The sequence below is a fragment of the Diabrotica undecimpunctata genome, chromosome 5 (assembly GCF_040954645.1).
Source record: "Diabrotica undecimpunctata isolate CICGRU chromosome 5, icDiaUnde3, whole genome shotgun sequence".
NCBI lineage: Eukaryota > Metazoa > Arthropoda > Insecta > Coleoptera > Chrysomelidae > Diabrotica > Diabrotica undecimpunctata.
In genome coordinates, this window is record NC_092807.1 from 142565519 (window position 1) to 142579268 (window position 13750).

Sequence of the window (13750 nt, forward strand, 5' to 3'; positions counted from 1 at the left end):
CAAAATTGGCATAAAACGGCTTTCTAAATTTTTGCCTATTTCTATTTTTTCAAATGGGACACCCTGTATGTAATTTATTAGGTTAGAAAAATATGTTTTTCACTATCTGTATAGTATTCTTCATACCTATCTCTTGCAGTTTTTAAATAAATTAACTTTATACATTTTTGTCACAAAAAAAATCTTTTTTCTAGACTATGTTATGTTAATTTACAACTTTAATATTGTAAGTTGAACACTGAGCAATTAAAAAGATGCTACCAAAGAAAATAAGCACTAGCTTATTAATGTAATAAATGTTCAAAATGTTACCCAACAACATCCAATCATTTATGAACTCTTTTAATCAGATGTTCATTAGAAGCTCTTGATATTGATTCTTTAAACACATTATTTTAACATATCTCTAGATATATTAATCTAACGGTAACAACGGGATCTTGATAACCAGAGAAACGGATCTTTATTAGCTTTCCATCTATCGCTAAATATTTTATCGAGCAATGTACCGACTCCTCGAATATTGTGAACCGGTGCTCCATATTGTTGCAATCAAACCTAGTTAGCCTTATTATTATGAAAAGCGTGCAGTGCTGATACAATTACTTGCCGTAAAATGTTGCAGTAACGTTCCCGAAAAATTAAATTTTCGTCATAATTCAGGAGAGCGAACTTTTTACGGCACAAAAAACATTAAACGAAAAGAATACTTTAAAATTTACTATCTCACTTGAACTGAGGATTTTCATCACTGCAGAATGACTGTTATGACGGTTAAACATAAATTATTAAATTAAAAACATGGGCAATGACGACCCGAGATGAAGAGTTACTGCGAGTCTTTGAAAGAAAAGTATTGAGGACCATATATGGCGGAGTAAACGAACAGGGTCTGTGGAGAAGGCGATATAACTTTGAACTCTATAGACTTTTTGGTGATGCAGATATTGTGAAGACCATCAAACTAAACCGCCTAAGGTGGGTGGGCCACGTTATGCGGATGGATGAGAGTGATCCCACTAAAATAACTATGCTAAATAGGCCGGTCGGAAGAAGAAGAAGGGGGCGACCTAAACTCAGATATCTGGACGATGTAGAGGAAGATCTGAGGGAGATTGGAGTGAGGGGCTGGAGAAGACAGACACTCGATAGGGAAGGATGGAAGAATGTTTTGGAGCAGGACAAGGGTCATGAAGGGCTGTAGCGCCAACTGATGATGATGATGAATAAAATCGGTAAAAAAGTCGTTCTCAAATTATGGCGTGACCAAGGTAAACAGGAATTCATTTTTATATATACAGATAATTGATCTACGTTCTATGTATTTCATTATAAGTTCAGTATTTAACACCTATATATGTAACTATTATTTTGATATATATTAATGTATTAGCATGGTGTAACTGCGAATTATCGTGTTCTGTATATCCTTGATATACCTAGTAGAATTTGTACATTTTTTGACTTTTTATCTTTAATTTAAATATACTCACTTTGGCAAAGGTTAGTGGACGTCTCGTCTGAACCATCAGCACAGTGGTTAATACCATCGCATACAAGTTCAGTTGCTATGCAAAACTCTCTTAAGTTACACCGGTATTCCGTGCATGCGTGCTCTGAAAAATAAAAATGAAGTTTAGGCAATAGTTTTAGATGATAATTTAGTTTTATTTTTTAAGTGTTTTAAGATATCAATGTTTTTAGGTATATTACTTAATTCTTTAACATTTTTGAACGTTTTTTGTGTTTTAAATCAAAGGTTTTGTTTCTTTAAGACGTAAACTAAATACTATTGCACAGAAAGGATATCAAAGATAAATATTGATATCTAAAAATAAAGTGATCATACATTTTGATGTAGTTATCGCAAACCTCCAGTAATGAAGTGGACCAGAAGAAAGAATATGGCTCTAAATACGAAAAAAACTCCATATCGGTGATCGCTAAATCACAACGACAATAGAGCCTAATGATCCACGGGAAACAAATAAATCAAAATAAAGTCCAGAAACACAAATATTTAGGATCAAATAATTAACGATACCAACGACTATATCAAAAAAAATCAAATCAAGATTTGGATAAGCAAGATACACATTTTTGAAAATGAAAAATGTTTGGTGAAATAGATATTTGTCGATTGCATTAAGAGTTAAACTTTTAAGGCTTACGTGTTCTTTGTGCTGATGCACGGAATGGAGGCATGTACGCCAAAGAATCAGATCGCCAATAGAGTTGAGGTTTTGGAAACGTCGGCTCACAAAAAAATACTTGGAATAAGCTCTGTGGACAAAGTACAAGGCACAAAATGACGTCATCAATCAGCCCTGAGTTGTCCATTGTTGAACATAGGCCTCCTCTAGACTTTTCCATCTGCTTCTGTTCTGCGCCTCTGCTATCCAATTGGTCACGATTCTTTTGAGGTCGTCGGTCCATCGCGTTGGGGGTCTTCATCGGCTTCGCTTTTTAGCCCGTGGTCTCCACTCAAGCAATTTTTTTGTCCAACTGTCGTCTTTCATTCTTGCAACATGTCCTGCCCATCTCCACTTTTGCCTTGTAATATGTTCGATAATGTCTTCCACTCCAGTTCGTCTACGAACTTCCTCGTTTCTTATTCTATTTCTTAAGCTTATTCCAAGCATTGATCTCTCCATCTTTCGTTGTGCCCTTCTCAATTTTTCGGCTGATGTTTTTGTGAGAGTTAAGGTTTCTGCTCCGTATGTGAGGACTGGTAGAACGCACTGGTTAAAAGCTTTTCTTTTTAAATGGATCGGTATATTTGTTTTAAATACGTCTCTCATTTTTCCGAATGCAGCCCAACCCAGACTTATTCTTCTGAGTAGCTAGCATGTTTGGTTATCTCGCGTTAACCTTATTTCGTGACAAAATACACATATTTTTCCACAAGTTATATGGGCGACTTTTCGATTTCTATTAGCTCATTGGGGACGAGATTGGTCATCATTTTTGTTTTTCCATAGTTTATTTTTAAACCGACTTTCTGGGTTACTTGCTGTAGTTGTTGTAGCATAACTCTGGCTGCTCCTAAGTTGTCTGTTATGAGTACAATATCATCGGTATATCTGAGATGATTAAATATCTTTATAGATAGAAATCGAGTTTTGCTTCTAATCTGTTTGTCAGTATTCGAGTAAAGAGCTTGTATAGGTGGTTAAGCAAACTAATTGGCCTATAGTTTTCGAGATCTGATTTATCCCCTTTTTTGTGGAGGAGGATTGTAACCGAATTCTTCCATTTACTTGGAATGTTTTCATTATGCAGACATAGATTAAAAAGTGTTTGGATTCAAGACATCAAAAGTGGACCTCCTAGTTTAATTGTCTCAATGACTACACCATCTTCCCCCGGAGCTCTATTATTTTCATATTTTTGAGAGCATGTTGAATTTCCTCTCGTAATATATCTGGTATATCCTTCGATCCTACATTATGTACCTTTTGTATTGGTTGTTCGAAGAGCTCTGGAATAATTTGACTTTTATATAATGTTTCATAGAAACTTTCCACTATATGTAATATGCTTGGTCTATCTGAGATAATATTTCCATTTTTGTCTTTAAGTTGGAAGATTTCTTTTTTGCCATTTTCCATTTTTCTCTTCAATGCTTTTATGCTTTTGTTGTCTTCTATAGTTTTTATAATTTTCTCGTTGTTGTATTTTCTAATATCCTGTCTGATGGCTTTAGAGATTTCTTTATTGATGCTGTTTATATCTTGTGAGTCAACATTTCCTTGACTTCTCAGCATTCTACGATCTTCCATTTTTTGTTTCGTTTCTTTACTGATTTTTTGTTCTTTTCCATGTTTAGGGCCAAATTTTTCCTGAGCTTGTGTTAATGTATCTACTATTTCTTCGTTTAGGTTATTTACGTCTTCTCTTGTTGTATTTCTGAGTAAGTTACTGATGATATATTTTTCAAAGTCAAGTTCATTCGTTGGGCGCATCCAAGGTTTGAATTTTTTACTTTTTATACCCCATTTTACGCCATTTTTTTATACATAATTTTACGCCAAAATGACGTATTATTCGAGAAAATAAGAAAACAAAAAGAACTCCTAATCTCTATCAAAACAAGAAAGTTGCAATATTTAGACAATGTTTAGAGGTGACCGCTACCAATTGCTGCAGGTGATCAAGCAGGGAAAAATACAAGGACAAAGAAACTAAGATAGAAGATGCGTTTCCTGGCTAAACTATCTAAAAACGTGGTTTAACTACAGTTTTACAGAACTGTTCAGAGCAGTGGAATCGAAGAGTCAAATCGCATCGAAGGAGGCGGACGTGAAGAAGTGGTGTCATTTGACTTTATTTATTCTGTTACAGAACTGCATTTTCATCAAATAGAGTTTGTTGATATTCTCTTATTACAATTACAATTATAATTACTATAAGAAATGCCGAGTATTTTAAATTTCTTTATTTTAGCTGTGATAATTTTATAAACGTGTCTTTAAAGTTAACGACAAAGATAAAAGCAATTAGTCTCATTACATTTTGCCACTTTTTATTCCATAAACAGCTTTTCAAAGGCTTACTTTGACAACAATGAATAGTGAAAGATAATCGCAATTTCATTTTGATAAAGGATAGAACTAAACATCCTTCCAATATGAAATGAAACGAAGCGCCCTAAAAACCGTAATAAACGAGAAGCAAAACAATTCCTGTAACTCGCTCCAGGAGCATTACAAACGACAAACAATAATATTTACAAAATGAAATGAGGAGGCTTCGTCTCTTTGAAGTGGAAGCAATCTGAGGGCTCTTTCGCCTTTAACATTTGCGAAGTAATTTTAATCTAAAATACAAAACACAGTTTATTTTGATTGCTTGTTTCGTTTCAAATTCTTTAAGAAACCTTTCCAAATAATGCTATTTGTTAAAAAAATACTTGTATCGCCTACGATTGTTGATTTTGTGGTTTTCCTAGGATTTCAATTTTCCTTCAATATTTTTTATCTTAATAAAAATTTAAAATCCATTCTAAATCATCTAAACTCATCTGCAACTTATTAGGGGGTTTCTGAGGTCGTTCCGAAGTACCTCATGCCTAGTAACTGAGTTATCAGCTCGTTCTTTCTATGGAGTTGTAAGGATAATATCAACGCCTTCCTGTAGAGGTTTGTGAAAATTCGTTAAAAAAATTAGACAAAACTTATTACTCGGGTGATTTCAAGGTCGCTGCATACAATTAATAACAATATTAAATAATCTGTTTAAATTCTTCCCGTTTTAAAACAATTTTATATAAATACCATAATTATTATTTTTAAATATCTTATTTAGCTTATACTTAATCTTATTATTTAATACCAAAAGTGCAGGGAATATAATAAAACGTATTTATATGTTATATAGATTTTCAAAAGCGTTTGACAGAGTTCAACATCGTAAACTCATACATGCATTATAACACATGCACCTAGATCCCAAGAATATTTTCTTTTATTTTATAATGGCTTTGGCATAACCAATTAGCCAGACTATTTGTAGTAGGTACAATTTTTGATTTTATTACCTAAGCCTATTTATAATCTAAATTTACAGGAAGTAATATGTTCGTGTACATATTTTTTGACATATTTACAATTTTTAATTTTATTGCCTACAACTACTTACAATTTAAATTTACAGGACGTTATGTATTCTTAGATACATTTTAATATCTGCTTATTATTTGAAAAAATAATTGTATTTAAATTGACAGGCAATGGACAATTTAGCTCAATTAGTTTTTCATACATCATTTTGATACTTTGTCTGTACTGTCCACACTCCAATATAAGGTGCTGTAGATCTCCCACTTTACCACAGGAGCAATATGTGTTATCAATGATACCTATGCTGTGTTTGTATGCAGGAGTGAGTGCGTGGTTTGATCTTATTCTGTTTATTGTTTTTATAAATAACCTATTTGGCTCATATTTAAACCATCTCTCATTGGGAATTAGTGGTTTGGCAATTTCTAAAGTTTATTCCAGTTGTACTTTGGTTATATAAACGTTGCCATCTTTGTTTGCAATTGTTTCTACTGATATGTCTATAACTGGTATGTTCTTTATATTATGTTTGGTTAAAGCTACAGATTTAGCTAATTTGTCTACTTCTTCATTTCCTAATATTCCAGAGTGTCCTTTTACCCAACAAATAGTATTCGAGCTACCTGCGAAAATAATATCATAATATAACTTCTTTAATTCTATATCAATATGGTTTACGTTTTTTGTAGTTTTGATAGAAGTGAGTTTGTCGACAATGCTTCTACAACCGGTCAGAATGATATAATTATTCAAACCAATAGAGGCTATATATTTTAACGCAAGTAATAAAGCTGATAGTTCGGCAGTATATTATATTGAAGCTTCATTGGGCAATCGACATGATTCTTTGTAATCATAATTCCAGTGATATATTGCACAACCCGTTTTATTTTGAATTTCAGAGCCCTCAGTAAAAATATATTAAAATGCAGGCCACTTATCTTTAATTATTTTAAATTAGACTTACTCACAATCAATTTAATTTAACTAATCAGACGACCGGTTTCGCTTTCTACAATATGCAAAGCATCTTCAGGTCACGATACAAAGTTTAATTAAATGCTGAAAATAATAAACCCATATTAGGGTGTTGTCTAATAAAGATAAAATAAAGATAGATGATATAAATTATATAAATTACAGTAATTATGCCAATATTACATGTCTGTGGTTTTTCAAAATGAATAAGATATTTAAGCAGACAAGGTAAGACCCACAAATTGGTAAAATAGTCTATTAAACTGTAATGAATTAATAAATAAACAAATAAATAAAACATTACTTACATGCCGGTACTCTATTAATTGATGGTTGAAAGAACATGGTTCAAACTATCTTGTATTGTTGATTGGAGAACTCAAGTCAACTATTGTAATTGTTTAACAGTAAACAGGGAAGTTCTTGAGGAGACAGATTTTATCCAATGAAGTAGAGATAGATGAAATGTAATTGTTTGTTTGATGAAAGTATTGTTCTATACCATTAAGTTCTTTAAAGTTATTTATATTTATTCTGGAGATATATTTATGAAATGTGTGTTATTTATTGAGATTTTTATTTTTGTTTTGGGAGGTGACAGTTGTAAGACAATGAATAAGAAACGATGTACAAATTGTGTGGGTGTGCAATTAGATTAGCTTGTAACATCATTGTAACATGATTTGTACATCTATTCTTATTCATTGTCTCACAACTGTCACCTCTTGTTCTTCAAATATTGTCAATTTTCTATAAGTTTCAACGTATATGGGACTTTTTTTGTTACGCTAATATTTGTGGCTTTAGTCTAATATATTCAAGTTAAATATTTAACGAATATTTTTTAAATAGCTGAAGTTTTTTGAGATAGCTTTAGCTACAAACTTATTTGTACAAAACTGTCTGCGTTGTGTAAGGAATGGCTCTTTAGCTTCAATTTCAATAATAGCAGTAGGAGTAGATTTTAAGTACCCAAGACATAGCCTCAAACATTTATTCTTTTGGGTTTCAATTTTATTAAGTGACGCAGACCGATATAAATGACAACTGTAGTCGAATAATTGAGCGATAGAATAGCAGTGCAATATTCGCGTAAGCTCCCCAACTGGTTTTACAAAATACTCTAAGGATATTCATGGCGTTTTCTGATTTGTCTATAATAGAATGAACTAGCGGATCAACTCGACATCGAGTTTTTTAAATGAAATTTTTATTTTGCGAGAAAAATTAAGAGATCAACACAAGCAATATAAGCAAGAATATACATAACATTCATCAATAATAATGCAAGTAAAAAGTGTATTAAATATCACGAAATATTTCGTCTATTATAATATATAAACATTAATATGTTTCGGGTCACTTCCGGTGTCGGATCGCAACCGGAAGTGCATATTTAGATTCGTCTCGACGAGACCTTTAGATCCATATATACATTGTGGGGTCTAAAACTTAAAGTAAATTTTAACTTCCGGTCATCTCAAAACCGGAAGTGAATTTTTGTACCAAAAGTATATCTTGACAATCTCATACGTAATACTAATAATATTTATTCATTCATAACAGTTTACGATCCAAATATGTGCCTAGATATTTTACACAATTTTTGATTGGAAATTCAATTTTTTCTAATTTGAAGTAACCTTGAGGAGTTTGGCGTTTTTTTGGAAAAAAAAACAAATTTCAGTCTTTGTAGTTGATATTGATAATCCTAGAGAATGGTAATAATTTTTTATACAATCTAGTGTAAATTTGGGTTGAAGCCTACAAATGTCTAGGGTAGCATGTGAGGTATACAACACAACAGCATCTGCAAACTGTAATATAATCAGAGTTTAGAGGTACTATCTGTTCTAGATCTTTATCTATTCTTGCACAAGGATATCATGAAATTTTAAATTTTAACTGACATTCCAAGATATAACAATTTCTTAGGTAGAATATATAAATTTATGTTTTCAAATGCAGAGGTTACATCTATAAATGCTGCAGCTGTTGATTTTTGATTTGTGAAATTGACCTAAACAGAGAAAACTAGTGAAGTGAGAGCATTTTGTGTAGACCTGGATTCCCAGAAGTCATATTGAGATTTGGGTAGAATATCTTCGGATTCAAGCCAGTATTCAAGCCGATTTTTGATTAATCTCTCTAGAGTTTTTGGTATACAAGAGCTTAAAGATATAGGTCTGTAAGACTTAACGTTGTTATCTGGCTTTCCTGGCTTCTTTATAGGCAATACAATACAGTCCTTCCATGTTTTAGGAATTAAATTCTCATTTTGCCATATATTGTTAAAAATTTGTAATAATAATGATTTGTCTTCTGTCGGTAAAAAATATAGCATAGAGTATGATATACAGTCCATCCCTGGAGATGAACCATTATTTTGTTTGAGTCCATGATTTAATTCCCACAATTCAATTGGATTTTCTAGATTGGAGTATTTTCTGGAAACGGTGAGTGTAGCTTCGTTTATTTAATTTGGTACCCAAGAAGGTGAAATTTTGAAGTGAAAATCTTCTATCCATGCAGCTTCACAGTTTATCGGGAGTTTATTGGACTGTTTTCGGTTTTTGTAGCAATGTACTTTCTTCCAGACGTCGCTGATTGGACTGTGTCCAATCGTAGTTTATTCAACTTTACTTTTTTTCTAATTTTAAAAATTTTCTTTGCTAATGCATCCAATTTTTTGTATTAAATTAAATTATGAATATTGGGATTTGTTCTATATTGTTCTATGTTCTGTATTTAATATTATATATATATATATATATATATATATATATATATAATATATAATGTAATATAATATTTATTATTATTATTATTTATGTGATATGTTTTGTATTATTTATTAAATGTTCATAATTATTTTAGACTTTTGCATTTCAAAATAATAATCTCAATAAATCACTGTATGACCGAGAACTGTCAATTTTGAAATACCTTTGAGTCATGTCCAATTGTCAAATATTTTACGTGTTTGGTTCATACGCTGGTGTATGTGAGTTCGAATCCCAATATGAATTTCCTTTTTTATTTTTGAAATATTTAAAAACTCCACGTTAATTTTATTAAATATATGTAATATACGCAAAAATGCTAAATTTTTAAATAAAATGAAAATTAACAACATAATCCGTGTTGTTGGTTTTTGAAGTTATACTTCTAGACGCGCGTTCGACTTTGGAAATTTGCACGGGAGTAACAAGCCTCGTTAGGCATGTTAAATTATAAATTAAAACTTGTAAATATCTCAAGAAAGTTCAAATGTGTACTTATATACACAACAAACAACAATTAAATATTGTATTTATCAATGTCAGATAAATTGACAGTTGTATCACCAAACAATATTTTTTTTATTAATATTGTTATCATGGTAAATTAAACATATGCGTAAGTAAGTTACGTATATTGTCATTTTTAAATACTTATGAATATTTCATTTTAATTAAATTTGTATTAATATTATTATCATGGTAAATTAAACATATGGGTAAGTAAGTTATGTATACCTATTGTCATTTTTAAATACTGATGAATATTATTTATTTAATATATTACTCCCTTATACACGTCATCATGCAAGGGAGAGTGGAGAGAAGAAAAGGCTTAGGAGAAAAGAGAGATTCGACTAATCTCAGTATCAAACGGATATTTCTCGTTGTAAAAGTTAGAGAGGCGTTTAAAGAAAAGAAAGATTGTCAAAAAGAGCCCTATCTAGTAAAATGCAGAGCGCAAGACCAAAAAGTAGGCCACGGAAAAGGTTAGAGGATGAAGTGTCATCGGAAGCGCAAAATTTGCTAGACGTGAGAACCTGGATAAGATCAGCGAAGGATGGGCAAGGTTGAAGGCATAGTTTATAGAAGACCAAGGCTTAATTTCTATTGTAGTGCCATTTAAGAGAGATAACGTAAATCGCCCATATTTAAGGTATTGGAGTAAGGTAAATCTACGCTGGATACGTGAAAAACGTACCTACTCCAAGACCACAAAAACTAAACGTTTGGTCATGTGTAAAGGATAGGTACTCAGTAAATTGGGTCATTTTTTATACAAGAAAATTTAAAGAGCAATAAGTATTTTAAAAGAAGTTTTGAGTTAATTTTCATGAAATAGGGTTTCAGCAAGACGAAGCTTCAGTTCATTTTGTGTACATGTTCATCGTTATTTAGATCAGACATTTTCCAGACAATGGATTGGTAGATTAGGTAGTATTTAATGGCCTTCTCGTTAACCCGATATAAATCCTATAAAGATTATTTTTAACAGAGATACTTTAAAAGTAGAATCAATAAAACTAAACCAGTAAGTGTTGCAGAGCTAAGGCAAAGAATTATTAGTGAATCCTTATAAATTTCTAGAGAGACATGGGGATATGTAAAGGACATATTCCACCACTGTTTAGAATATTGTCAAATTAACAAAAAAAAACATTTTAAATACTTGATTAGGTAGACTTTAATTTAGCAATGTAGTAAACTTTTATGTTTAAATTTAAATGGACATAGTTTGAATAAAAAACAGAATCATGAACTAAATATAAATAGAGACTTTTGTTAATGACCTTACTTTTAGAGACCATTTATCGCTAGGCAATAAAAGTAGAATTTGTAGTTTTAAATTGAACACGCAACTCGAGAAAAATCATAATTGTGTTATTCAATTCCATTGGGAAAATGTTCATTTCCTGAGACAAATTGCAAGCTACATTTCTTAACAAATTTTCTAGATAATTTATTTTCGTTATTTCCTTCACCTTTAACTCTTACACTAATTGTGTACCTGTGCGGTTTTTAGATGGACCATTTTTATTAATTAGAAAACAAATAAATAAGCTTGTTAAGATTTGTTCTATTGTACAGGATATACGAAATTAGTATTTTCTGTAGGGTATACCGAAAACTAGAGGAAATGGAAAAAAGTAGTTAAGATGTCATGATTTCTTTTTTCGTTAAAGTAAGAATTGCTTAATTATCGACTTTATATATTTTTAATATATCTATAAGCCATTGGGTATGAAGATAACTCAAGATGGAACACTCTATAAAAGACAGAAACATACAGGGTAGAAAAGCCATATCCATGATGAACGGAATTCTGTGGGACCAAACAATATCTAAAGCGAACAAACAACTCATATACAACACCATACTTAAAAGTGTAATCACATATGGCAGCGAAGTTTGGCAAATGAAACAAAGAACAGAGAAACTGTTACTAGCAACAGAAATGGACTTCTGGATAAAAGCAGCAGGAAAATCAAGAAAAGATCGGATACCAAATGAGAGAATACGTGAAATGATGGGAGTAAAGCATACAATAGTTGATGACATAAAAACAAAACAGTTAATATGGTACGGCCATGTACAGAGAATGCCAGATGACAGGATTCCAAAACAGATTTTGACGTGGACACCACAAGGGAAAAGGAAAAGAGGAAGGCCGAGAAAAAGCTGGAGAGAGGGAATTGAAAAAGAACTAGAGGAAAGAGAAATCCCTCCAGGCCTATGGCTGAATAGAGAAGAATGTCGGTTAGGAGTCAAAAGGCGTCGGAGAACGCTGTAAACCGATACTAGTAGTAGTAGTAGCCATTCATGCGGCACTGAATAAAACGCTTTCTTGTAGTCGATGAAAGCAATAAACAGATTTTTTTTGGTATATGCTTGGTTAGAAATAACAGAGTTGATGATAAGTTTTTCTTTGCAATTCTTGGAACCCTTAGCGCCCCTTTCTGTTGAGGTTCTATGATATAGTTTAGAGCACAGTGTAGGTAGGTACGCCGGGCTACACAGCAATAGACCAATTTATACAGAGTTAGAAGACAAGTAATTGGGCGATACTTGGTTGGATCTTTGTTGTTATTTTGATCCCTTGGTATTAAATAAGTTGTTCCCTAGGTTAGGAAAGATGGTATTTCGTACGGATTAGAAATATTGTTATAAATACTGCTGATATGCACTCATGAATACTCTAGAACTTCTTAAGCCAGAAGTTTTGAACGCCATCTGGTCCAGGATATTTAAAGTTATCTTTGATAGTATTTGAAACTTTTTTAGTAGTGAATGGTTTGTAGAGAGCAGTAACGTAGTGTTTGCAGTTGTGCGTCATATCTTCGATATATACAAGCATTGGTGTTGAGAGCAGCTGGTGTGGAAAGTTGATTTCCACAAAACTCATGAATTTATTCTTGGCCTGGATACGACTTACTAGCACTTTCTGCAGTAGAATTGATTTTTTAACAGATAACCTTCTCGGCATTTCTGAAACTGTCAGGTTTTCGTTTGTTACTAATTTTGTATATCCTTAGTCAGCCCGAATAAATGGAGAGTTTTTGTTTTAATGTGTCTAGGTACTATTGTGCTGTGTTGTATTCATTCTGGATCATATTGTGAGTGTCTTGCCGTAGTTATCATTATTTCTTTAGCTCTTCTGATTAATGCCCCGTCGTGTTCTAATCTTAATGTCCATAATATTAGCAATTGCTGTTGCTGCACAGTAAATCAGCGTATATATTCTCTAATGTATGGTCTTCTACAACATAATTGGGTAGGACTTCAGTGTTTACAATTTGTAACAGCGCATCTAGTTTCTTACAAGAGTTTTACTCTTGGTAGCGGTGGTCTGCTAAAACGGTTTCTTCCATTAAACTTTTGTATGGCGTGTACCATTTCGTTAACCAGGCTATCGCTCAACTCGTTGTCGTCCCGCTGTGTATTATCAGGTTGAGTTTCTTGTATAACAACCTCAGGAACCTGCTCTTGTATTTTATAAGGGGCTTGATTTCCAACTACATCTTGATAAAAAAATCTCCCGTTCCACTTTGCTTCTGATATTATTGCGTCTAGTCTCTAGAATGAGATTATTTCTAATAATTACCCGGTATTGATCTGGGTTGTTGTATGATACTCATTGTTCAGATACTTGCATTTATGGGTACTCTCTGCAAAATTTGGCATACAGATTTTGTCGATAGCCGATCGTTTCTTGATCGAGAAGTTTGTCACCTTATAATAAAAGCGCAAAATTTCATTTATGGATAGAGTACATTTCACTCGCTGCTTCGGTCGTCCCGCCAGCTGATGTTCCAGCACTGCACCTTCAGCGAGTTGAGCTTTGGTTCTTGTGGTTGCTGTTGTTGTTGAGCTGTAGCTCATTATATGAGAAAGGTCTGTCTTTTTAGACGTTGATCTTACCAAAAATAGAAC

General features: G+C 32.5%; 1 protein-coding gene across 1 annotated transcript in view; it reads right to left on the bottom strand.

Moving 5' to 3' along the window:
* The window catches only part of loaf (low-density lipoprotein receptor domain containing lost and found), a 184613-nt gene that overhangs the window by 20370 nt on the left and 150493 nt on the right, over nt 1-13750 (bottom strand). The window contains 1 exon segment of the mRNA XM_072531178.1: nt 1494-1616. Coding sequence (XP_072387279.1) covers nt 1494-1616 — 123 coding nt within the window.